Source organism: Lutra lutra, chromosome 5 (genome assembly GCF_902655055.1).
Source record: "Lutra lutra chromosome 5, mLutLut1.2, whole genome shotgun sequence".
In the NCBI taxonomy this organism is placed as follows: Eukaryota; Metazoa; Chordata; class Mammalia; order Carnivora; family Mustelidae; genus Lutra; species Lutra lutra.
In genome coordinates, this window is record NC_062282.1 from 136,359,740 (window position 1) to 136,386,571 (window position 26,832).

Genomic DNA, 26,832 nt, shown 5'->3' on the forward strand with positions numbered 1-26,832 from the left:
CTGCCCTTCAAAAGGCAGGAACGGGTCCGTTTCAGCAGACCAGCCGAGCGACTGTGTGTGCGGGAAACTCAGACCACATCCTCCCTGAACACCAATGCTTACAGGTCTAAGCTTCAAACCCTCACTCACTGGGCACGGAGCACCACGTCAGCATGAACAATCCTCTTTCAAATCTCTTGTCTCCCATTCCTTCGAATCAGAAACAAAGGTCCAGTCACCACTCTATTTTCCCTTCAGAAAAGTAAGGAAAAGGATAGAATGAACATTACGTGTAGAGGAAGAAGCAAGATGGCACGTGTCAGGAGCTTTTGTTCCCTGAACCTTTGCATAGAGCTTTGGAGGATGGGAATGAAAATGGCGGCTCCCTATCTCCGGCCCCCATTGGATCCGAGAGCTCGGGACCGCGCTTCTCAGTACTCCCTCAGAGAAAAGCAGTCAATCCCTCCCATCTTCCTCGCCTCTGGCCACACTCCGTGCTCTCCTGGCCTGTGACCAAGCGTTTCTATCACAGACGCACAGCCCCGTTTGGAGTCTCCAAACCCAGCAGACGCCTGCCACGCACTCCTGTGCCGCTCCTCCTAGAAGTGGAAGAAGGGGTCTCCACAGATCTGCCACTTGTGGGGAACCTGCTTGAAGAGCAGAGACCCCACTGTGCCTGGGATCACGGTTTAAGGTAAGCCTGAACTGAGAACCGACTCCTTAGCTCTGTCTCTGGAGCTGGCTTCCCCGCTCCAAAACCTGGAAGCTCTGCCACCCTCAGGCACCCCTGGTCTTTTTGTGACCCTGCGGGTCCTGAGACGGCACTGTCCCTGTGAGGGCTCTACCCCCTACTTTGCCTCCAGATGGGAAAGTGAATGAGAGGCGATCGAGATGTGGGGCTGCTTCAAGCCACACAGTAATTAGCAGTGTCAGAATTTGGCTCAGTTCAGCCTAACTATAAAGCCCATATCCTCTGAAGCACTTCCCTGATGGTTTTTTTTTTTTTTTCCCTGATGGTTTTTAATTTGTCCCTAGGAAACATACATTTTCCTGTTTAAATGCATACTCCCTTGTTCTCTATTTTTCTTTCAATTTTTTACAATATCAGAGAAAATTCTTCTGTGACTCTGCAAATTGCTGGGTATTAACGGGGCTAGTCCAGAGAGTTCAAGCTCCCCTTTGTTAATAAAATAGTTTGGGAATTTGTTAGTTACGGACACACTGAAGAATTTTTCTTTCGAACTTCTACAATACCATAGTATCTCCAACGGATGAAGACCGTTTTCATTCATTAAATAAACATTTTTTTTTTTTTTTTAAGAAAATTGTTTTTCTTGAGCAGTGCAAGAGAGACCTCTTCTGGTCAAGAAGCAGAAGTCTTAGGCAGAGAACCAACTTGGAAAAAGTTAGGGTGGAAAGAAGATAAAACATGAAACAGGTTTCCCTTAAGAGTTGACATTGACTTTGGGGCTCAAACTTTGACAAACAGAACAGAGAAAGGAATGACTCCACACATACAGAGCCCTGTGTACAGGAGTGGAAGGGCTCCTTCTTTTCTGATGATAAAATATATGCTTCCTATAGATAATTTATAAAGGCACAGGATGTAAGAATCATTCATAACTCTACTGTCCAGAAATTATACTGTATAAACATTCTGATGCACTGGGTTTCTGCATTGTTTTCTGGTTACATACATTTTTTTTTGTCCACAAACTGCATAAATCCTGATTTTTCATTCAGTGTTTTATCACAACTATTTTTCCTTTTTTTTTTTTTTTTTAAAGTAGGCTCCACTGGGCATGGAGCCCAACATGGGGCTTGAACTCATGACCCTGATATCAAGACCTGAGGGGATCACAAGTGTCAGATGCTTAACCAACTGAGCCACCCAGGTGCCCCTTTCCATATTCTTAAAAGAAGAAAAAGATGTATTGTGATAGCCAGACTTCCCTTTCTAAGTCATCTAAAAGCCAGAGGAGCTTCAATGAATACTTTTACATGGTTTCTGTATTGCCAGGGCTCCTGTTGATGCACTGAGAGGCACAGAGCACGGTGAATGGATTGATTGCTGGCTACATTCCAGCTGCTACACATCTTCTCTGCCACACTCCCCTTCTCTGCCACACCTGCTCTTGGTGGCCCCACAGGAAGCTGACTAGTAAAGGTCAAATATGATTACCAGTGTTCTCAGTATGTGAAAAACACATCAATTCACTTTTTTGACTTTGGATATCCCAGAGATTTCTAGGCCCAAGACGGAGCTGCCCCAGGCCTGTGATGTCATATTAGCAAAGCAAAGCTTAGATAACCGTCATGTCCCTGAAAGTGCTCTGCCTGATCAGAAATGTGGTATATGCAGCCAGCCAGTCCCCAAGGCCAAGTGAACTATGGATTGTGTTCTTCCTTTCTTGTTTCTTGTCTTTTTTTTTGACAGACAGAGATCACAAGTAGGCAGAGAGGCAGGCAGAGAGAGAGGGGGAAGCAGGCTCCCTGCTGAGCAGAGAGCCCGATGCAGGGCTCGATTCCAGGACCTTGGGATCATGACCTGAGCCGAAGGCAGAGGCTTTAACCCACTGAGCCACCCAGGTGCCCCTTCCTTGTTTCTTTTTCTTTTTCCTTTTTTCTTTCTTTCTTTCTTTTTTTTTTTTTTAGATTTTCTTTATTTGTCAGAGAGAGAGAGAGAGAGAGAGCATGCACAAACAAGGGGAGGGCCAGAGGGAGAGGGAGAAGCAGACTCCCTGCTGAGCAGGGAGCCTGATGTGGGGCTCCATCCCAGGACCCTGGGATCATGATCTGAGCTGAAGGCAGATGCTTAAGCGACTGAGCCACCCAGGTGTCCTTGTGTCTTATTCTTTATCCTATAAAGGCTTCTTGCCTTCTGCCTCCTTCTATAGTTCTCCTAGCAAAGACAATCCACTTAAAGTGTTTGATAAACACTTTAACAGATAGATAAAGTTTATATCACAAAAAAAAGTTTGCATCACCTAAATTGTCTTAATAATTTTAAACTATATATGGGTATATTTACTTTATTTATACTTCAGTGATTTAAAAAAAAAAACATTTTATTTGTTTGACAGAGAGAGACACCGCGAGAGAGGGAACACAAGCAGAGGGAGTGGGAGAGGGAGAAGCAGGCTTCCTGCCAAGCAGGGAGCTTGATGTGGGGCTCCATCCCAGGACCCTGGGATCATGACCTGAGCCAAAGGCAGATGCCCAACAACTGAGCCACCCAGGTGCCCCTACTTCAGTGATCTTTAAGTTGGTATCAGATGGACTTCTTTGTCTTTTTTATAACAGTTTCCTTCATGCAGCAATCATGTATGAATACTTGGCTGGGTGAAGTGTAGCTTAGACCTACCATGATCTTTTTTTTTTTTTTTTTTTTTTAAGTATTTGACAGAGAGTGAGATCACAAATAGGCAGAGAGAGAGAGGAGGAACAGGCCCCCCACTGAGCAGAGAGCCTAATGCGGGGCTCGATCCCAGGACCCTGAGATCATGATCTGAGCCGAAGGCAGAGGCCCAACCCACTGAGCCACCCAGATGCCCCTTACCATGATCTTTTTTTTTTTAAATTGTGGTAAGGGGCACCTGGCTGGCTCAGTTAGTAGAGCAGGTGACTCTTGATCTTAGGGTTGTGAGTTCAAGCCCCACATGGGGAATAGGGATTACTCAAAAATAAAAAGAATCTTGAAGAAAATGTGGTAAAATAAACAGGACATAAAATTCACTTTAACTCTTTTTGAATGTACAGTTCAGTGGCAATAAGTACATTTACCTTGTCCAACAACTGTCTCCATAACTTTATTATTTCAAACTGAAAACTCTGTACCCATTAAGCAGCAACTCTATTCCTCCCTCCTCTGCAGCCTTTGGTAACTACTATTCTTCTTTCCCTAGGAATTTGATTATTCTAGGTATCTCATACAAGAGGAATTACACAATTTTTGTAACTTTGTGTGCGGCCTCTTCATTTTGCATATTTTCAAGATTTCTCCACGTTGCAGCATGTATCAGAATTTCATGACTGAATTTTATGGCTGAAGAATAGTATTCCATTGCCTGAATATACCACATTTTATGTATTCATCTCTCAGGGGACACGTGAGTTGCTTCCACATTTTGGCTATTGCGAATAATGTTGTTAGGAACATTGGCACGCAAATATCTGAGTCTTTCCTTTCAAATCTTTTTTTTTTTTTAAGATTTTTTTTTTTTTTTAAGTAATCTCTACAGCCAGAGTGGGGCTCGAACCCACAAAAACCGCGAGATCAAAACCTGGACACCTTTTGGAGCTGGAGCCAGCCTGGCACACCCTCTTCCACCGACCCCTCCTGCCTTCAATTCTTTTGGGCATATACCTAGAAGAGGAATTGCTGGATTATAAGGTAATTCTATGTTTAATGGCTTGAGAAACTACTACACCCTCTTCCACAGTGGTGAACCGTTTTGCATACGGTCATTTTTAGGTTAAATTATGCTCATCCATTCTTTGCTACAGGAAATTGATCCTTGGATACATTGAACCAATACAAAAAATACACTTCAGCTGAAATGGTGTTGTGGATCTTGGAGGTGTCTGCCAAATACTTCAAGTTACCATGTGGAAGAGTTGCCAGGACCCACAGCCTTGGTGGAGGGAGGTGTTGGTGAGGCAGGGCAGAAAGATGGTGTTGGAAAAGGCAGAAAACCAGCAGAAATAATTCCACATCCTGCCCCTCTTTCTTGGTGTGGCTCCTCTGACCCTGAATTTTGGAGGCGATGAACAACAAAGGAGTGAGGAGAAGAGGAGGAGGAGCACAGTGAGGGTAGATGGTTGGACTGGATCCATCAGTTAAATGGAGTGAAATTAATTTCAGTGAGTTTGCCTTGCTCCCCGCCTTCATCTCCAATGTTCTCAGAGCCTGTTTGCTTTTAGAAACTTTTATAATGGATGAAGAGTACAATTGACTTTTATTTTAGCCTTTAAAAAAGGTGAATCTGTAGGTGAAATATAATTGTGCAACGGGCTTAAATTTATGGGGAGAAGAGAGATTGGGGTTGAAATACTCTGATACTTTATTTTTCCATCCTTAGACCAGTCTCCTCCTGAAGCCGTGGGAGATCACAGTGCTTTGGTATCTGGAGAGCGGGGAATGCAGAGGCATATCAGCAATTTTTATTTCTGGTGGGCCTTTCTTCAAGACAACTTCCCGATCTTCCCCATGGCAAAGCCTTTCGCTGTGATTCAAAAACAGAGAGTCTTCTAGAGGACCAGCGTGGATCCCACACACTTCTGCGTGCTAAGGGTAGAAAAAAAAATTCCACTTTAAATCACGCCTAACAGCACTGGATTAGGGGAAGATGGAGATTCCCCAATAGTTTTTCCTAACTACCCCTGTTGAGAAGGAAGGTCTGGGGTGCCCAGGTGGCAGTCAGTTAAGCACCTGACTCCTGGTTTTCAGCTCAGGTCATGGGCGCAGGGTCTTGTGGTTCAGCCCTATGATGAGCTCTCCACTTAGCTCACACTGTGGAGTCTGCTTTGTCCTTCTCCCTCCGCCGCACCCCTGAGCACATGTGCTCTTTCTCTCTCTCTCAAATAAATAAATAGATAAATAAGATCTTTTTAAAAAGGAAAAGTCTAGTGGACAGAGCATTATAACATCCCTTTTTAATTTTTATTTTATTCTTGTTTAGATTTTTGTTTATTGTTTATTTGAGAGAGAGAGAGAGAGAGCACAAGCAGGAAAGGGAAGGGGCAGAAGGAGAGGGAGAAGCAGGCAGCCCCATGCCAGGCTCGATCCAAGGACCCCGGGATCATGCCTTGAGCCGAAGGCAGATGCTTAACCCACTGAGCTACCCAGGTGCTCCTATTCTACTTTTTTGTTTTTTTAAAAGATTTTATTTATTGTATGAAAGAGAGAGAGAGAGATCTTATGGGAGGAGGGCAGAGGGAGAGAGATTCCCAAGTGACTATACACTGAGCAGGGAGCCTGATGTGGGGCTTGATCTCAGGACCCTGGGATCATGCTCTGAACTGAAGGCAGATGCTTAACCCACTGAGCCACCCAGGTGCCCCTAAGTTAATTCTTAATTGCAAGTTGCCATTATGTGAGAAAGGTAGACAAAGAGTTCTGAAATCTTTGGGTATATCTTTTTTAAGTTCGTCTTTGGGCTCAAATATTTGAATAGATGTTGCTATTTAACCCTTCCTTGCAAGTTTATGTGAAAACGCATCAAATAGTTTATAGTTTTTGTCAGACAATTGAATGGTGGTTACCAGGGCCTAGAGAGAGGGTGAAATGGGGAGACATAGGTCAAAGGGCACACACTTTCAGTTATAAGACCAAATTCTGAAGCTGTCATGTTCAACCTAGTAACTATAGTTAATAATACAGTATTGTATACCCAAAAGTTGCAGAGAGTAAATCTTAAGCTCACGGGAAGAAAAAATGAATTAACACTGTGAGGGGATGAATGTGTTAATTATCTTGATCCTGGTAACTATTCTACAGTGTGTACGCTTATCAAAGTTATCACGTTGTCCACTTTAAATACATACATTTATTATACCCGATAAAGCTGGAAAAAATAAATATAAATTTAAACATAGCTTTGGTATTGTTACATTTTATTCATAGATATATTAAACTATACTATTTAACTATGAATTTTTCATTATGAACATGTATAGGAAAATACCTTCAGATTCACATTCCTGAATTTCATGTTTTCTTTCCAAGGCATAACGTAATGTCTTGGGATCATCCCTTGCTTTAATGAAAACCGTGGCAAATGAACCTCATTACACCTGAAGATTAGGAAGGCCGGAAGAAAGGATATCTGGTGAGTTCAACATAATTGTTTTAGCATTATTTGTGTGCTGTGTCTATGACGGGTTTCCCCCTCCCCCAGCTGCAGGTCAGAGAGCTATGGCATTGTTTGAGGGTCATCTAATAATGAACCCATCAAAACTCCAAGTATCACCAAGATCAAGAATCCGGCCTGGATATCTGCACCTTCAACTGCATGCTAACCTTTACAACTTGCTTGCAGTGTTCATTTAAGCTAATACTAAGGAAGAATGCAGCACACCCTGATTTGGCCAGGCCCACCCATGGCCTAAAGAAGTCTCTGACCAGCCACAAACAGCTTCTCAATTTAGTACCTGCTTCCTACTCAGGGCAGTCTTTCTTTCCCTGCCCATCCATTGTTTCCCTCTGGAACATCAAGCTTTCTAAACAGATGCCAAGGGAAGCACAAAATGTTTGTCCTCATCTGTGTCACTCCCAGAGGGCAAACAAAACAAAACAGAACACAAAACCCCCAAACTCAGAACCCTTAAGTCCTCACTTATTAGAAGGCTTGTATGAACTCTCATCACAGCAACTGTTGGCAAGCTTAGGTAAGATAGGACAAGTGTCTTTAATTGAAGCCATCACTGCCAGTAGGGACAGACTTCTCTTCTAGAACTTCACTGACTCGCTCCTCTAATTATGATGACATTGTTGCCACAGACAGAACACTGTCTTGCTAACTTCATAGCAACCCAGAGCAGTTACATTAGCAGGCGATTAAGAACATAAGGCTTAGGGGTGCCTGGTGGGCTCAGTCAGTCAAGCATCTGCCTTCAGCTGAGGTCATGATCCTGGGGTTCTGGGATGGAGCCCCACATTGGGCTCCCTGCTTGGTGGGAAGACTGCTTCTCCCTCTCCCTCTGCCTGCTGCTCCCCCTGCTTGTGTACATGCTCATTCTCTGTCAAATAAATAATAATTTTTTTTTTTTTTTTAATGTAGAGCTTAAAGTGTGCCTGGCTGGCTCAGTTGAAAGAGCGCATGATTCTTGATCTTGGGGTCATGAGATCTTGGGGTCATGTGGGCTGTAGAGATTAAATAAATAAAAGTTAAAAGCATATATATATTTTTTAAATGTGGAGCTTAGAGCTATTTTTTGTGTATTTCTTTTAAAGATTTTATTTATTTGACAGAGATCACAAGTAGGCAGAGAGGCAGGCAGAGAGAGAGGAGGAAGCAGGCTCCCCGAGGAGCAGAGAGCCTGACGTGGGGCTTGATCCCAGGACCCTGGTGTAAGGGCCTGGTTGGCCAGAGGGAGCCAATTTGTTGCAGTGAACTTAGATTGACCCTGCCCTCCCAGAGGAACTTACTTGCAAAGCCTAGATACAAGGGCGAGTCAGGCCAGGTGAAGACATCCAATCAGTGGGGCGTGCATATATTTACTGAGGTGAGTTTAAATCCCATTGGCCACCTGTGTGTGGGCAGGGCTCAACCACCCCTATAAAGGTTAGTTTCCAAGGCTGAGGCTGGAGAGGAGTAGGAGAGTTGTCGGAGAAGAAGAAGGAGAGTCGTCGGAGGAGTAGGAGGAGTAGGAGAGCCGTCGGAGAAGAAGGAGAGCTGTCAGCCCCGCCGCCCCGAGCCGCGGCCTCGCCGAGCGGCCTTGCGGAAGCAGCGTCATTCCGGGGAGCAGTTTCATTCCCGGAGCGGCTTCCTCGACGTGAGGCCTCCTCAGTGAGCGGCCTAGTCAGGAGCAGCATCGTCTGGGGAGAGGCCTCGTCCAGAGCGGCCACGTTGGGAGCGGCCTTGCCAGGGTCGTCATCACATTTTCGTAAGAGACAGCCCTGACCGGTCAGTTTGATTCTTGATGCTTGGCGTAAAATAAAGCTTTGCTTGACCTTCGCTTTGTATCAGTCTCATTCCTTTGATCACGGACCCCAACACCTGGGATCATGACCTGAGCCGAAGGCAGAGGCTTTAACCCACTGAGCCACCCAGGAGCCCCTAAAACATCATTCTTATCATGAACAATTAAGATGAGAATGTTTGTGGATATGTTACAAATTTGACACAAACATGCTAGATAACATTTTGGACTATGCAATTATTCACAAAGTAGCCCTTCATATAAACACTCTGTATTTGTCCTTGGCTACTTGTCCTATTTATATACTGCACATTGTGGATATGTCTTATTTATGTTTCACCATCTATTGCTTAGACACACCTTTAAGAGCGGAAATCAAATATATTTAAACCTAAAACCAATCCAACCCCTTCTATCCCCTAGGATTTGAGTTATAATGCAGAGTATTTGAGATTATAAAAACTCCTTTTAATACAGGGAGTGTGTCTTTACAAGTGAGAATGACAATATTGCCATGAGAGGTGGAGGGGTATTAGTGTCAATCCCATAGGCAGCAAGTACAAAGAAGTTAGGCTGAGCAGCAAATATTACTGCCAAATGCAGTTTGGTGAGAGTGTTAACTGAATATATACCTAACAATAGTTAGAGACATTTGTTTCCTTTTTTTTTTTTTTTTTTAAAGTAATCTCTCTCCCAACGTGGGGCTTGAACACATGGATCTGGGGAGCAAGAGTCGCAGTGCTCTACCAAGTGAGCCAGCCAGGCGTCCCTGGATAGAGATTTCTAGATTTAGATGAGCAGAAAGGTTTACAGAAGAGTAATTTTAATAGATAAAAATGTAGAGAACCTTAAAAACTGAAGGGCTGGGGAGGACTCCAGGCTCTGGCCTGTGCCACATTAGGACCCTCACTCCTTTCAGACCAGGTTATCTTGCTTTTGGAGCATGTCTTGGAGCAGAAGACCATGAACTCCCAAACTCTGCAAAGTCTTGAGAGGACACACCACCTCCTCCAGCAGGATGTAGAAGTCCACCATCAGTCATGTGAAGCATTTTTAGGCAAAAAATACAGAAAAATGTTCAGAGATGTGGAGAAAATCCTTCAGGGGATTTGGCCATGGGCACGCAGCTCTATGGGGAGCGCTGATGGTGAGTGAGGAGGAAGGCAGCCAGGTCACGCACAAGTGCTTTGAGTTGACTAAGGAGTGGATGGATAGATCCTCAGCAGAGGGAGTGGCCAAGATGCTTTTTTTTTTTTTTTTAAAGATTTGATTTATTTATTTGACAGAGATCCTAAGTAGGCAGAGAGGCAGGAAGAGAGGAAGGGAAGCAGGCTCCCCATTGAGCAGAGAGCCCGATGCGGGGCTCAATCCTAGAACCCTGGGATCATGACCTGAGCTGAAGGCAGAGGCTTTAACCCACTGAGCCACCCAGGCGCCCTCAAGATGCTATTTTAAAGAGGAAACATCCCAGTGAGATTCTTTTTCATACATCTACTCCGAGTCCTGGTGTGGCCTGGACGTCGAAGGCAGGAAAGTGGGGCAGCTAAAGCCATCAGCCAACAGCGGTATCCAGGTCTCGGTGCTTGTTTTTCCAGACTGCTACCAGCGGAGCTCACGGGGCTCCAGGAGGTGTCTCTGCTCCCTACCCTGGCATTGCCACCTCAAGATACTGGCCCTGAATTGGATCTCTTCTGTGAGGTTTAAGGTGGTTCTTTCATTCATGATGAAAGCCATCTGGGAGACATTGAAAATCCCACGGAACATTTGGCATCGATCCCCGCAGCGTATGCCTGCCAGAGGTGCTGCTCTGCAGAATTAGTTTGATGTATGTTTGTTATTTAGATATTTTCAAAACTTGAGTACCTGTCAGTAGAAGTGCAGGATAAGCATCCAAGATATATTGATAATAAAACGTAATGGATTACTGAGAAGCAAAACAAAACACCTCACGTGTTGGTTTCTATTTAACATTGGGAAGTAATCCTAATGTAATCCAGAAATCCATGGTTTCCAAGTGGTAAGGCAACAACTACTGGTGAAAATGAACTAGGGGGCACTGGGTGGCTCAGTCTGTTAAGCATCTTCCTTCGGCTTGGGTCATGATTCCAGGGTCCTGGGATCCAGCCCCACGTTGGGCTTCCTGCTGAGCAGGCAGTCCGCTTCTGCCTCTCCCTCTGCCCTTCTACTCCTGCTCTCTCACTTGTGCTCACTCTCTCTCCAATAAATAGATAAAATCTTAAAAAGAAAAAGGACTGGGATGGACTATTTAGTGAAGATGAAGTAACCTCAGATGTTAATGCCCTTCAAAAACCCTAACTTCCACTAGAAAATTTAATAGTTACACAAATGTATGGCATTTAAGGTGCCAGTTAGCGGCACCTGGGTGGCTCAGTCAGTTAAGCATCTGCCTTCGGCTCAGGTCATGATCTCAGGGTCCCGAAATGCAGTCCCACTTCAAGTTCCCCGCTTAGTGGGAAGTCTGCTTCTCCTCTCTCTGTCTCCCCCTCACCTGCACGCCCCTGTTTGTGCTCTCTTACTCTCTCGATCAAATCAATAAAATCATTAAAAAAAAAAAAAAAACACACCAAAGCAGCAGTTACCTGAATGTTATCCTTCTCAATGTATTGTACCTTTAAAATTACCTCCCGTGATGGGGCGCCTGGGTGGCTCAGTGGGTTAAGCCGCTGCCTTCGGCTCAGGTCATGATCCCAGGTCCTGGGATCGAGTCCCGCATCGGGCTCTCTGCTCAGCAGGGAGCCTGCTTCCCTCTCTCTCTCTCTCTGCCTGCCTCTCCGTCTACCTGTGATCTCTCTCTGTCAAATAAATAAATAAAATCTTTAAAAAAAAATACTAAAAAAAAAAAAAAAAATAGTCACTTGAGGGGCACCTGGCTGGCCTGGTCAGAGGAGCATGAGACTCGTGATCTTGGGATCTTGAATTTGAGCCCCAGGATGGGTATAAAAATAACTCAAATAAATAAATCTTAAAAAAAAAAAAAAAAAGTCACTTGAAGCGCATTAAGGACTGCCCAAAATCTAATTTTATTTTTGCATTCTTTACGAATAAAAAGCAACCAATAACCATTTTCTTCTTCTTTTCCCACTTATATCCTTAGATCCAACTTCAATGACTATGTATTCCAGAAAGGCTTTAAGTACTCTTTGTAAATAAGTTTATAACTGCTTCCTACAGATTTTTGCTTAATTTACTTTACAAACAATAGTCAACCCTTAGAACACCTTAACTACCTTTATTTCCTTCAATAAAAATGAGTAATTCCACACTTCAGGCAGCATTTTTAATACCCAACTTCCTTAACATAAGGTAAAACAGTCTTAGGCAAGCAACCACTGTGAATTTTTTATGTCCTTAGTAATTACACAGGTATGATCACATAATTAGAAAGAAGTGAAAAACAAAGTTAAGAACCAATACTTCTTTTGAAAAGCTTCTGATGTTAATTTACTTCTGGACAAATAAGTGGTTAAGAGCCATCAGTATAAACCTATTTTTAGTCTCCATCCTTAAAACTGCCTATAAGTTCTTAGAACACAGAAAAACTAAATTTGATTGCATTTGTAACAGCTTAACAATGTATGTGCCTTATTAGGATCTTTTAGTGGAATGTTTTGAAACGAATCATAATTCACTGCCTAACTCAGAAAAAGAAAACAAATTTTTGAATGGCATGTTACAATGACCAGGACAAAAGTAATTATCAACTAGTAATAACTGACACATGCAACAGATTGAGAAATTAAATCCTCTGCTATATATACCTGTAAGTACTTTATCAGACACGAGAAATGTTTCTATCAATAACATTCCTCCCCCCCCCCCCAGATTTAACTTTATTTTAAACAAGAGAACAGCTCTTTCTCTCCGGATCTTTATATGTATCAGTGCAAAGTAAAACAAAGCAACTTCAGTAGAAATGGCTTATTACAAGGTTATTCTAAAAAGGCTTATTCCTCCAAATGTACTAAAAGATGTCCAAATCGTGCGAATGATCAACCTCGATGGCTTCCTCTGCGTCCAGCTTTGTCTCTCCGTGGCCTTCCTGCGGCTCATCGAGAGAGGCCAGAGCCTCGTTCGTATCACTTGCGAAAGTTTCTCGTGATGTATCGTCATCTTCTTGAAAATTTAGATTTTTAATAGCTTGTTTCATCTTTTTTCCCAACACCTGTGTTCTCCTCTTTCTGGCAGCCTTTTTATTTTCATACTCCTTTTGATTTTCAATGTAGAAAATGTCCTACAATAAAAGAACAACTTCAAGTAAAAACTGCTATGTACTGAACGTTTATTAGAAGGCAGGCCCTTCCTTTATGTTCATGATCTTCATTTCTCACAGAAAACAAGCAAATATTATTAGACTGATAGGACACAGAGTCCAAGAAAGCAGGGAAGGCCCCACTGCAACCAGAGGATGAAGCTTTAATTCACGCTCAACCCCATGCTAGCTCTGGGGTGCACACTTAGTCAACCATCACATACCATCTCTATAGCGACAGGTTTCCTAAATGAGAAGATACGGTAGAAAAATCACGTTGTTCAGGATTTAAATAAAATACGATCTGTCCCAACCAAACAGAAGTCTTTGGAATAAGGGTTTACTAACTTTGAAATGGCATCCTAACCACATGTAACTGCACATGCTAAGAAACCAAGCCAGGCCCTACGGGTGTGACTAAGTATGATCATGTAACCTACACAATGGAAAAAAATCTATCCCTTAAAAAATGTTACTGTAATTAGTATGGAGAATGTAAATCTGTCCAAAACTTATACCATGAAGCATAAAACTGATACAATCAGCATTGGGATGTATTCCAGGATGTTAGAAAAGGGACTTTGTAACAGAAAAATAGGAGACTGTTAGTACAGGGCTTCTCCACCAGGGGATCTGAAACCTCAGCTTGCTCCCTGCTGGGTGCTCTGCTCTGTGCAGGGCAGGAGGGTGAGCAGCGTGCCAGGCCTCTCCCCAACAGCACAGACCTCCTCCATCCCCCAACTGAGACAATCAAACACATCTCCAGGTGTTGCCCAACGTCCTCCAAGAGGCAAAATTGCCAGTGGATGAGAGCTGCCAAAGTGCAAAATAACGTTTCATTCAACTACTACGTGGGAAAACATAAAAGGACATCTGGAAACCTTGACACAGACAGAGAAGTGTAGTTTCAGAGGCTACAGAAAGAAAAGTAGGCCAGGGATCTAAAGAGAAGGTCAAAAATGACTATGCTAAAACAGAGAAGGTTCAAAGATTTAAAAGAGAAGTTAGGATAGGCAGGATACCCTACGACCTTCTGGGAAGAGACTATTAAAAGCTATAACTAAGTCACTCCCTATTATATTCTTCAAGTCCACAAATCACAAATCCTTTCTTGTTTATAAAAAGCACTATGGAGGATGGTGAAATAAAGGAAGCCCTCTCCTAATATTTGTGATCGTTTCAAGCAGCACAGAGAACTAGCAGAGGAAGGAGGAAGGAGCCCTGAAATTAAGGGAACAAGGGAAAGCTTCAGAAGTTGAATGCTTTGATGGAAAGAAGGAATAAAAGCATCTGCCAAGAAATGACAAGACTGGGGGTGGAGAAGGAGGGTACAGGTGTTAAGAAGTGGAAGGACAAAAGAAAAAGTGACTTCAGATAGGGACCATTTACTGAATGAGCACATTTATACACCAGATACTGTGCTAAGGATTCTTCATTCTCAACAGAACCTTATGCAGTGCGTATTAGCCCTGTCTTCAGATGAGGAAAGCGACAGTGCCCACTTTGGCAGCACACACACTAAATGTAGAACAGAGTTTATGGCTTATGTTCTTCCTTCCCCAGTGTAATCTCTGACAGAAGGTGTATACTGAGAAGAAACATGCTTCTAAGTACCATTAAACATGGTTTGACAGGAAAATATCAGAGAAATAGCACAATGTGATAAAAAGAATTTTTTAATATTCAAAATCTGGGTTTTAATCTAATTTTGCCAGTTAGTAATTATGTGCTCCTGAGGAAAATTACATCGTTACAAATTTATCAAGGTCATTGCTCCAGTTAGGAAAAAAGGCAGTGATGGACAAAGGATTTCAAATGTGCAATAACAGAAACATTTCCTGTAGGAATTTCAACATAGATTTAAAAAAAATAACTGGAAGCGGACAGCCAGAAACTTGAGGAAAAAAAATCTAACACTGAGCTTACATAAAATAAACTCACAAGGAAAGGCAGCTTAAGAAGTGGCTTTCATTTATGTCTTCATTAGCATTATAAATGGCTCAAGGGCATTCCTCCGACCTGTATTACCCACTGTTATGATAAAGAGACTACAAAGCTGCTCAAATACAGTATCTGCGTTGCCTGAGTACCATCTCTTTCCTATGCAAGAAGTAAGTTCTCCATCTTGATCCTATCTGCTAAATGTAATCATGTTCCTTAATTAACAAATTAAAAGATAGGGGCACCTGGCTGGCTCAGTGGGTTAAAGCCTCTGCCTTCCGCTCAGGTCATGATCCCAGAGTTCTGGCATCCAGCTCTCTGCTCAGCGGGGAGCCTGCTTCCTCCTCTCTCTCTGCGGGCTTCTCTGCCTACCTGTGATCTCTGTCTGTCAAATAAATGAATAAAAAAATCTTAAAACAAAACAAAACAAAATTAAAAGAAATTCTGAGGGGTGCCTGGGTGGCTCAGTCGTTAAGTGTCTGCCTTCAGTTCAGGTCATGATCTCAGTGTCCTGGGATTGAGCCCCCACGTGGGGCTCCCTGCTCAGTGGGGAGCCTGCTTTCCCTCTGCCACTCCCACTGCTCATGTTCCTGCTCTCACTGTCTCTCTCTCTCTGTCAAATAAATAAATAAAATCTTTAAAATAAAATGAAATAAAATAAAAGATAAATTCTGAGCTGTGAAAATCTCACATTGTAAAAGAACTCCCATATAGGACATTCGGTAATGCAAAAATGATTAATATTTAAGAGCCTAGATTCTAGGGGCGCCTGGGTGGTTCAGTTGTTAAGCGTCTGCCTTCGGCTCAGGTCATGATCCCAAGGCCCTGGGATTGAGCTCAACATCAGGCTCCCAGCTTGGTGGGAAGCCTGTTTCTCCCTCTCCTGCCTCCCCTGCTTGTGTTCCCCCTCTCATGTGTCTCTGTCAAATAAATAAAATTAAAAATAAATTATTTTTTTTTAATTAAAAAAAGAAAAGCCAGATTTTGCGGGGGGGAGGAGGAGCCTAGATTCTAGTTTATACGAACTACTGGAGAGAGAGGAATGAATGAAAAAAATCCATGAGGAGACAATGACCAGAATGTGGTTATGTTCTATAAAAAACCACCTCAGACTCTTCTAAAGGTCTAAATCACAAAAGTAAGTGTGGAGTTAAAATGAGGAAAAGAGATACAGTGGAAATCTAGACAGGATCTTGGTTTGGAGGAGGGAAAAAAGGCAGACAATACATTCTTGGGACAATTCAGGAAACTGGAATATGATCAAGATGTTAGATGGTACTGTGAAACTATTCTTTCTCTTAGGTGACGCTTGGTAGGAAACTGTCCTTATTACTGACAGATGCTTACTGAAAAAATTAGGGCTGAGTGTCACGATGTTCTCTACTTATTACCAAATAGCACAGAAAAACAACTGTAAGATAAGAATCTCAAATTCTTCAGTTTAACAACCCCTAAATGTTAGTGTAGGAAATTCATCCTATTATTCTTTCATCTATTCTGCAAGTTCGAAATTTTTCATTAATAAAAAGTTGTAGAAGGGTAGAAAATACGTTCTAAAAAGACCAGAAATTACGTGCTCAAAGACCAGGAAAACGACACAAAGGAAATTGTGACCTTGGCTTGGAAAGGGAAGAACAAGAGGAGGCAGAGTTTATAAAAGCACATGTTTTACCTGAAATGAGACAATGACAGAATTGGTCAATTTAAGGCAGACCAGGTGATAGGGATTAGGAAAATATGCAGCTAGAACCCAAGCAGAAGTAAAATTATGATAGATCTTAAAAGTCAAGGAAGTACACTGTAATTTTTACCTTAATTTGTTCCTCGCTGATACTAGGAGTATTTTTCAGGAGATTCAGGAAAACTCCACCTGGTGTTCTTCTTCGACTACCATTCTACCAAGAGAAAGAGAAAAATGATACTGTGTAGACTGTTCCTATGAGTGGCTTAAAGCATCTTTTAAACAGAAAGGTACCTAAAGAAAGAAAAAGATCTACCCTGATCACAACAGTTTAAATGCAATGTCCTCCTCTCTTCTCCACACCTCCATGAGATCTATTTCTTTTATCACAGCACTTATCACTTGCTAACATACCTGAAGATGTATTTATTCTTTATACATTGTCTCACTCCCACCCCCACCTACAGGCTAAGATTGCTCTGTCTACAACAGTGCCTAGTACACAGCAATAAATAATCGTACAAGAAAAATGTACAGCTCAGTCGTTTAAGCGTCTGCCTTCAGGTCAGGTGATGATCTCAGGGTCCTGGGATTGAGCCCTACATCGAGCCCCCAGTCAGCGGTGAGTCTGCTTCTCCCTCTCCCTCTGCCCCTCACCTCACCTTTTTGGAAGATTTTATTTATTTGAGAGAGATAGAGAGCACAAGTAGGCAGAGCAGCATGCAAAGGAGAGAAGAAGGAGGCTCTCTGCTGAGCAGGGAGCCCGATGTGGGGCTTGATCCCAGGACCCTGGGATCATGACCTGAGCTAAAGGCAGCCACTTAACTGACTGAACCACCCAGTTGCCCCCAAATAAAACCTCTAAGAAAGAATAAAAAAAAGAAAACTGTCCATTAAAAGAAAGTGAATTTGGACTTGCATCTTTCCAATAACCAGTAGATTTTCACTAGCTCACTCAATACAAACTTTTATTACTACGGTATTAAGATATTAATGAATCTATAACTTTGGGGTCAACTAAACAAAAATCTAAGTACCTCAGCAATGACAAACAAGGGTGCCAGTACATTCATGATTATTGTAATTTGTTTTGTTGTCAAGTTCTATTTTGACTTCTGAAATCTATATTCACATCCTATTCCCTCAGCCAATGCTATCAATTCTAACTGGTTTCTTTTCTCTCCACTTTCACAGCATAATAGTGATTCATTCTCATGTGATATTACCATTCAGATTCATGAAGAACAAATAAGAAGGAGCCATTCAAGCTTCATCCTCACCATGCGGTGAAAGCTGAATTAAATGAGATCTCCAGAACCATATGGGAAAAAGTACCACTGCCTGTGATCCGGCCCTAACCAGAGTAGTGCTCTTTCTGCCATTCTCAAGCAGTAAAATGTTTCTTACTTCACATCTGTCAGAACGGCTAGTAACAAGACAAAAGGAAATAACAAACATTAGTGAGAATGTGGAGAAAAGGGAATTTTTGAGCACTGTTGGTGGGAATGTAAACTGGTACAGCCAGTATGGGAAACCGTGTGGAGGTTCTCCAAAAAATTCAAAATACAAATACCATATGATTCAGCAATTCCACTGCTGGGTATCCACCCAAAGAAAACAAAAACACTAATTTGAAAAGACATATGGACCCCTATGTTTGCTACAGAATTATTTAAGACAGTCAAAATGAGGCACTTAGGTGACTCAGTCATTAAGTGTCTGCCTTTGGCTCAGTTCATAATCCCAGGGTCTTGGGATGGAGCCCAGCAATGGGCTCCCTGCTTAGCAGGAAGACTGCTTCTCCCTCTCCCACTGCCCCCTGCCTGTATTCTGTCTCTTCCTGTCTCTATATCAAATAAATAAATAAAATCTTTTTTTTTTTTTTAAAGATTTTATTTATTTATTTGACAGAGAGAAATCACAAGTAGGCAGAGAGGCAGGCGGAGAGAGAGGAGGAAGCAGGCTCCCTGCTGAGCAGAAAGCCCGATGTGGGGCTCGAACCCAGGACCTGGGATCATGACCTGAGCCGAAGGCAGCGGCTTAACCCACTGAGCCACCCAGGCGCCCCAATAAATAAAATCTTAAAAAAATAATAAAATAGCCCAAATATGAAAGCAACCTCAATGTCCAATGGTGAGTAAAGATGATATATAACTCTTATCTATATATATGATGAAATATCACTTGGCTATAAAAAAGTATGAAGTCTTGTCATTCACATCATGGATGGACATAGAGGATATAATGCTAAGTAAGTCAGAAAGAACAAGCCAGATTACTTCATTTATATGTGGAATCTAAAAACAAAAACAAACCTGTTTAACAAAAAACCATAAAAAGACTCAAAAATACAGAGAACAAACTTGTTCTACCCAGAGGGGTAGAGAGTGGGGACATGGACAAAACAGGTGAAGGGCATACCTTAACAGGTACAAGCTTCCAGTGACACAATAAAGTCACAGGATGGAAAGTACAGCATGGGGAATATAATCAGTAATACTGCAATAATAACTTTGGGGCACCTGGGTGGCTCACCTGGTTAAGCATCTGCCTTAGTTCAGCTCAGGTCATGATCCTGGGGTCCTGGAATTGGGCCCGGAGTTGGGCTTCCTGACCACGAGGGAGTTTGCTTCTCCCTCTGCCCCTCCCCATCGCTCATGTTCACTCTCTCAATTAAATAAATAAAATCTTAAAAAATATATATTGTAATAACTTCATATAGAGACAGCTGATAACTATGCTCACATGGTGAGCATTTTGTAATGTTTGTAATTGTCAAATAGCTATGTTGTACAGTTAAAATTATTTTTGCATGTCAACTATACTTCAGTTAAAATAACAAAAAACAAAACAGTAAAGTTTAAAGAAAAACAATTACTAAAGTGTTTCTCAAAAAAATAAAAAATAAAAAAGTGTTTCTCAAGTTTTTGTTCACTGTTGCTTCCCCTACCCTAAGGAGCCTTTGCAGAGGTTTTCCTACCCACCCCACCATCTATGGAACTTTAATACTCACTGATACACTGAACATCTACCGTGTTTTATACATATATATGTGTTTTCGGGGTTTTTTCCGGCCCCAAGACCAATATTTAAGAATGCATGAATTAAACAAACCCAAAGCAACATGCCTGTTCATCACTGCCAACTAAGGGCTGGGTACACTGTGGTATTTTATGTATATCATCTTGTCTCATCCTGTCCCAAATTTGCTGGGAGAAAGAAGCTCTGAGAAGTCAATTTAGCCACATCTCACACGTAGGAAGTTGCAGACCCAGAATTCAAAACAAGGATTCCCAAATTCTAAAATCTGTATTCTTAAAAATTTGAGTTTCCAAGTTCCCTCCAGACTATTTTCTTAAAATTTCAGCCCCTATTCTCAGTGAATCCTCTAAGAGATGTGTTGTTGACTGCACATTAACAGGATACAACTTATGTATGGTTTTTGTAAGGAAAGTAGTAATTGCAAAAACTAACTACACATAATTTTTAAATTCAGTTTCTTAAAATTTGAGCCACAGTGTAGTATATTGATAAGAGGTCCAACAATCAGAAACAAGTTTATTGGGGCGCCTGGGTGGCTTAGTGGGTTAAAGCCTCTGTCTTCAGCTCAGGTCATGATCTCAGGGTCTTGGGATCGAGCCCCGCATCGGGCTCTCTGCTCAGCAGGGAGCCTGCTTCCTCCTCTTGCTCTGCCTGCCTCTCTGCCTACTTGTGATCTGTCTGTCAAATAAATAAATAAAATCTTAAAAAAAAAAAGGAAAAAAAAATCATATGAAACACACTACAAAATGGAAACAATAGAGCAGTAAGCCTTACCATTATAAAAAGGCCACCATTTTGTTCAACTTCAGCAGTTTCCATCAGAAGTTCAATTGCCTTTTTGTTCCCAATTATTCTCACTACTCGCATTATCAGATCTTTCTTTGGTTCCTGCAACCTGATAAGGAACAGAGTACAATAATATTAATCTCTTTATTTCCTGTATAAAGTTGAAGAAATATATCTTTGTCTCCAGTTTAATTCCCAAGTAGAATCAAAATCCTATTCTGGTAACATCTGCTTTTTACAATCTTCAATTTTAACCTTAGAATCACTGACATGCCAACACTACTACCTTGGGTCAAAGAGACAGTAAACTCAAGATTCCATCTCAAGTCTCAGAACTGGCCTTTTCATTTTGCCTTAATGGATTACGGTGAATTTCATAATAAATGTGTACATCCAGCAAGGGGAATGCAAGCCTAAAAGCAAAAGAAGGTAAATCCATTCCTGTCAAAACCAGTAACAAACATACACTGTGCACTCAATTATCATGCCTACAAGTTAGTTCTCATAAATCCAGAGATGTGTGGGAATTTTAAAGTAGATAAGATCTTTCTCTCAGTTTCTCTGCTTCAGAACAAAGGCCATAGCTAATATTAACTGATGACTTACCATGGGATGAGCACAATCCTAAAACCTTTGTATGCATTATCTCAGTTAATCACCTCAACAACCTTATGAGCTAGATACTTATTTTCATCTTACCACCGAGGTAAAAACACAGGAAACCTAACACTTCTCACATCATAGTCCACACTCCATAGAGATGAGTGAGGATTAACATAGAAGTTCTACCAGTTCTCTAACTAGACCTGGTTTTCTTGCTCATTCTCAACAAGATACAGTGAATTATCGGAGAAAGAGCACTGGACTAGGAACAAAGCAACCAAGGTTTAGTTCCAAATCTGACACTTAAAACTGTGACTTTGGACAAGCCATATTAACTACTGGGTCTCAGTTTCCTTATCAGTAAAATGAAGGCTTTGGTTTACAAAATCTCTAAATTCTTTTCCAACTGTCAAGTTCCAAGCTCACTCTGTAGGTTAAAAGTCCAGTATTAGCATTGTTATTCTTGAATCATATCTGTTTTAAAATTTGTTCCTTAATACTTAGAGCTAAGAAAAAGTTAAACAAAATCTGAACTTGTTGAAAATAAATTTACCATACGCCAAGAAATTCTACTTCTAGGTATTTACTCAGGAAAAATTAAAATACATGCCCTAATATCTGCATGTCAAAGCTCCATATCATGCTCATACAGCATGATGGTCAAAAAGCAAAATAGCAATATGGTTTGCATATGTATAGAAATTTAAAAATTAAGTATTGATGCCTACTACAAAATGGACAAGTCTCAAAAACATTACACATACAGACCACACACTGTATGATTCCATTATTATGAAATGTCCAGAAAATGTAAATTTATGCCAACAGAAAGTATGAGCAGTTATCTGGGATAGGAACAAAGAATAACTTTAGGGGAGCCTAGGTGGCTCAGTTGGTTAAGCGTCTGCCTTCAGCTCAGGTCATGATCCCAGGGTTCTGGGATCGAGCCCCACATAGGGGCTCCTTGTTCAGCAGGGAGCCTGCTTCTCCCTCCCACTGCCCATGCTTGTGTGCACAAGCGCTCTGTCAAATAAACAAATAAATAAATAAAAATCTTAAAAACAAAACAAAACAAAAAACCCAAAACCAAAACCTTTAAATGGGCATATGCTCATGATGGATCTTATAGGATGATGTTTTTTAAAAGTGATTTTTGGTGATATTCGTAAAACTGATAAATTTACTAAAGAATCAACACCCAAGATGGGTGGATTTTATCATGTGTACAATATGCCTCAATGAAGTTATAAAAGGTCATGAATATTTGGAAACACTAAAAATAAGCAAAAGCAAAGCAAAAACCAAACACCCATGATTTAAAAACATTCTTTGAGCTAAAGAGCTCCAAAGGGGCGCCTGTGTGGTTCAGTGGGTTAAAGCCTCTGCCTTCAGCTCAGGTCATGATCCCAGGGTCCTGAGATTGAGCCCCGCATCGGGCTATCTGCTCAGCGGGAAGCCTGCTTCCCTTCCTCTATCTCTGCCTGCCTCTCTGCCTACTTGTGATCTCTGTCAAATAAATAAATAAAATCTTAAAAAAAAAAGAGCTCCAAAGCACTAAATGACAAAAATCATTAAGAGTTCATAAAAGCAAAAAAAAAAAAAAAAAAAAAAAAAAAAAGTTCATAAAAGTTTGCAAAATTCATTATTTTTATCAGGCCTGTCTGAATTTAGGAAACACAAAGAAACATCATCCTTAATGCATTTGGAATTATTTCCTATAAACGGAAGATAGTTGGTCAAGTGCTCATTTGCAGGCCAAATTTTAATGCTCACCTGAAAGAAATTTCATCAGCCACTTTCTCTTGCGAATCGTCCTCTGTGATCTCATATCGGCCTTTATAGTCCATTTCTAATCTGTCCCCCAGTCTGTCTTTGACAGGTCGTTTCCGTTTGAGATGACCTTGCCCATTTTCCTCTTCCTTTGATCCCATTTTTTTGCCTCCATGCATATATTCATCTAGCTCTTTGTCTAATTCTTTTGCATGTTCTTGAGATTCCCTCTTAAGTTTCTTAGCAAGTAAATAATTGTAAGTCTCGGATTGTCTGCTTTTGTCAATAGTACCCTCCATTCCCAAGATACCAAGTTCAGTGGCCACTGCATCTTGATTCTGTTCTTGAAGCACAGCACCCCATATGTTGTTAACCTTCTTTCCTCCAGGAACAGGCAGTTTCTGGCTGCTCTGGCCAAACTGAAAAGGCTCTGGCTTCGGAAGTGGGTTAAAACATTTCTGTCGCTTGCGTTTCCAAAGGGAGCTATCATCATCTGAATCAGAAAAACTCTCTTCACTTGAATCCACACTTTTAACAGTCCGATAATGCGATACTGGCGCACATGGTGTTGCAGTACCCTGGAAGGGCCTCACTGCGCTGTCCCCACCTAGTGTTTTCTGCAAGTGAAAGGAAATACAATCAATTCCACCAACACATGTGCTATTTCAAAAAAAAAATTACTTCGGGATTTAGCCGAACCACTGAAGCAGAACAATCCTCAATGAATCTCTGAAACCAACCCAGTCCCTTCTTTTCTAAAGTTCCACATGGAATTTGCCAATTTTAAAACTATTACAAATTCGTATTTCTAAAGCTAATACAGAACTTAGTTCTAAAGTCTCTTTCTAAAAAGCTATTTAATTCCCACATCAGAAGATTTTCAGTATGTGCAGTTATTGTCAGAATGTTTAAAAATGGCATGCACAATAACTTCGTAACAGTTGTGAAAATTAAAAAGAAACCTTGCTAAACTGGAGTCAGGAAGCTTGAAGGGGGAGTTCTCATGTCCTATCAGAGGAAAAGACCTGAGGTTTCATCTCCCACAGGAAGAAGCCTATATCTTACTAACACAGCAGGAGGAAGATTTTCTTCTTGCTAGGCAACAGTCCAGCCAATAAGACTGTCCCAACTCAGCCAATGAAAAGCCATATACTTTATTTTTTTTTCTTTTTAAAGATTATTTACTTATTTATTAGAAAGAGAGAGAGAGACAGAGACAAGCAGGGGGAATGGCAGAGACAGCAGCAGACTCCCTGTGGAGCAGGGAGCCTAGTGCAGGGCTTGATCCCAGAACCCTGGGATCATGACCTGAGCTGAAGGCAAATGCTTAACTGATGGAGCCACTTTTAACTCCCAGTTTACTTCAGTGGACTTTTTTACAGTCCTTCTCAACTTCTCCCCTTCCTCTATAAAAGAGCATTCCTCTGTTTCCCACTTGTCTATGGTTTTGCCCTAGCTTGCCTGTTCAGTTGTGATTCTCTGCTGTTCCAGAATAAACCCTTTTTTGCTGGTAAGATGACTGGTAGGTTTTATTTTAAAGGTTAACGCAGTTGTTAACAGAGTATGTTCTCTTTCTTTCCAAACATGTATTTCTTGCATTTGGACACACCCAACTTCCTTTATACAGTTTAGTAACCACACTCTTTTGAGATCAGATAGTAAACTCCTATGGGTAAGAATTCCCGCCACACTATTAAAACTGCACAGTCCACGGCATTAAGTTTACCAAGTCATGGGTCAATCTATGTAAAACCACCTGGAAAAGATTGAAAACCTAAACCGAAACCTTCATATCAATTTCCTAAGACATCTATATGCAAAAGGGAACACCTTGGGGCTTCTGGGTGGCTCAGTCAGTTAAGTATCGGACTCCTGATTTGGGTCCAGGTTATGATCTCAGAGTCGTGAAATCAAGCCTCACCTTGGGCTCCACCTCAGAACCTCAGCACTTAGCTTGGGATTCTCTCTGCCCCTTTCCCATCTCTCTCCCTAAAATAAATAAAATCTTATAAAAAAAAAAAAACAACAACACTTGTGTTTTGTACTAAATGAAGGATTTGCTGAGCTCCCCAGTGTTCAGCACGCTGGCTTATGACATATGATCAAGAAATGTTTATTTTAAAAAAGGGGATCTTGGGGCACCTGGGTGGCTCAGTGGGTTAAGCCGCTGCCTTCGGCTCAGGTCATGATCCCAGGTCCTGGGTTCGAGCCCCGAATCGGGCTTTCTGCTCAGCAGGGAGCCTGCTTCCTCCTCTCTCTCTGCCTGCCTCTCTGCTTACTTGTGATTTCTCTCTGTCAAATAAATAAATAAAATCTTTAAAAAAAAAAAAAAAGGGGATCTTATTATTTGCGCTATTATGTGCTAGAAATGGCGGCAGGAGGGGGTGATTTAAGTCAATAAAGAGGCAATCTTCCCATCTTCAAATAACCACAGCATTTAAGATTTATCAGTCCTGGGGCGCCTGGGTGGCTCAGTGGGTTAAAGCCTCTGCTTTCGGCTCGGGTCGTGATCCCAGGGTCCTGGGATCGAGCCCCGCATCAGGCTCTCTGCTCAGCGGGGAGCCTGCTTCCTCCTCTCTCTCTGCCTGCCTCTCTGCCTACTTGTGATCTCTGTCAAATAAATAAATAAAATCTTAAAAAAAAAAAAGAAAAGATTTATCAGTCCTTACTGTTCACTGTGACTCACTGAATCCTTAGAGACACCCCATCAGTGGCGTTACTTTTATGATTCTCCTTATACAAACTGGGGCACTAGGCTAAAAACCCTGCCACTGGTCACACAGTGGAGGCGCCAGTTTTCGAATGCAGGCAGCCTGGCACAAAGCCTGCTCAAAGTGTCTGCGACTTAGCAGGCAATCAAGACAAACTCCCCTTTAGAAAGCAGAGAGATTAATGCAAAACCCGGTGCCACATTATCGCGTGGCGAAACTAGATCTGATGGGAATATGGAAAACCAGGCCCTTTAGCAAATGATGGACTTCATTCCCGGTTTTCAGTTTCCCTCTCTGATCAGGGCGAAAAGGAGGGCCAGAGGATGTTTCTGCCCGCTGTCCCCTGGTTCTACATTTTCGGCGTCATCTGCCGGGCTGGGACAACCTAACCAGGCTACCGTGGCGGGGGGGGGGGATACTCCCCAAATTTAGAAAACCCAGAGCGGCACACTGCAGGCGGAGAAGAGCCGGCCGCACGCCAGCCAGCAGGAGGCCGCAAGCCTCGCCGCCCAGCTTGGCAACGAGATGCCGGGTCAGGGTTCGGACGGCCCGCCGTGGCGTCCGCGCCCAGCGCCTCCCCCCCGCCGCCGGGGCCCGCAGGGGACGCCGGGCCCGGGTCGCCCGGCCGCCGCTCATCCATATAGTCGCCCGCCCCTTCCCGCAGTCACGGCTCTGCACGCCAGCCCCTCACCCGCCCCGCCGCCGGCCCCTCCTCTCAGCCCGGCCTGCGCGCTCCCGGCTGCGAACGACCCGCCTGCCCTTTACACTCACCGGCACCTGCAGCGGCCTGTCGCTGGGTGCGACCGTCATGTCGGAATCCGAGTCCGAAAGCTGCCCATCTTCCATGTCGCCGGCGTCCTGCGCCATCTTCCCGCGGCGTGGCGCGGCGGGTCAGGAGAACACTTCCGGCGCGGCGGCGGGAAGGTCCGGCGGGCTGCGGCTGCTCGGGCGCCCCCGCGAGGGGAGTCGCTCCCGCCACGACGGCCCGCGCGGGGCTTTCTCCTCACGCCTGGGTCACCATTGACGAATACGTATAATCATTTACCCCGCTCTGGGGGAAATGAACCTCCCGTTTCCCCAGCACTTCTGCGTGTTTTCTCCCCAACTTTCTTTTCGTGCCAACCTAAGGTTGTGCCCGGACAGCGGCCGTCGGGGATTCCTCCCGTGGCCTCGCCTTCCTCACCAAGATGCTCTGCGCAGGTCTTCTCGCTCCCACTCTTGCTCCTGCACGACCCACTCTTCTTGTAGCTCCTTGCAGAGCCTTTCAGACAGCACCTGAGGTCATTACCCTCCTCAGACCTTCCAGAGACTTCGCTCCACGCAGTTGAGTTCTGAGTTCTCCGCCCCGCACACGCAGCGGTCTGTGTTGTGTCCAGCTCCGAAGCCGTGCTGGTGCTGCTCTCGCT

At 42.8% G+C, this 26,832-nt stretch overlaps 2 protein-coding genes across 2 annotated transcripts; both read right to left on the reverse strand.

Annotated features, from left to right (window-relative positions):
* Positions 1-4,920: 4,920 nt before the first annotated feature.
* TEX43 (testis expressed 43) lies at positions 4,921-7,456 on the reverse strand. Its single transcript, XM_047731028.1, has 3 exons — positions 7,317-7,456; positions 6,666-6,774; positions 4,921-5,266 (listed from the first exon to the last, which is right to left on the reverse strand). The coding sequence occupies exons 1-3, from the start codon at positions 7,400-7,402 to the stop codon at positions 5,057-5,059; spliced, it is 405 nt and encodes a 134-aa protein (XP_047586984.1). The 5' UTR covers positions 7,403-7,456; the 3' UTR covers positions 4,921-5,056.
* Positions 7,457-11,639: 4,183 nt separating this feature from the next.
* Positions 11,640-26,388, reverse strand: PHAX (phosphorylated adaptor for RNA export). The gene is made up of 5 exons (XM_047731027.1): positions 26,198-26,388; positions 22,719-23,332; positions 20,331-20,451; positions 16,645-16,728; positions 11,640-12,874 (listed from the first exon to the last, which is right to left on the reverse strand). Exons 1-5 carry the CDS (start codon positions 26,291-26,293, stop codon positions 12,605-12,607), a joined length of 1,185 nt encoding a protein of 394 aa, XP_047586983.1. The 5' UTR covers positions 26,294-26,388; the 3' UTR covers positions 11,640-12,604.
* Between the last annotated feature and the right edge of the window lie 444 nt (positions 26,389-26,832).

What these genes read in the sequence shown, in the direction of transcription:
- TEX43 (XM_047731028.1), bottom strand. Translation starts at nt 7,402, where the DNA reads ATGGCTTCAATTAAAGACACTTGTCCTATCTTACCTAAGCTTGCCAAC. An exon ending in TCATACAAGCCTTCTAATAA is followed by an intron (nt 6,775 to 7,316) that starts GTGAGGACTTAA and finishes CCTAATCTTCAG; the next exon opens with GTGTAATGAGGTTCATTTGC. An exon ending in TCAGGAATGTGAATCTGAAG is followed by an intron (nt 5,267 to 6,665) that starts GTATTTTCCTAT and finishes TTCTACCCTTAG; the next exon opens with CACGCAGAAGTGTGTGGGAT.
- PHAX (XM_047731027.1), bottom strand. Translation starts at nt 26,293, where the DNA reads ATGGCGCAGGACGCCGGCGACATGGAAGATGGGCAGCTTTCGGACTCG. An exon ending in ACAGGCCGCTGCAGGTGCCG is followed by an intron (nt 23,333 to 26,197) that starts GTGAGTGTAAAG and finishes TTTCACTTGCAG; the next exon opens with AAAACACTAGGTGGGGACAG. An exon ending in ATGGTGGCCTTTTTATAATG is followed by an intron (nt 16,729 to 20,330) that starts GTAAGGCTTACT and finishes TTCTCTTGGTAG; the next exon opens with AATGGTAGTCGAAGAAGAAC.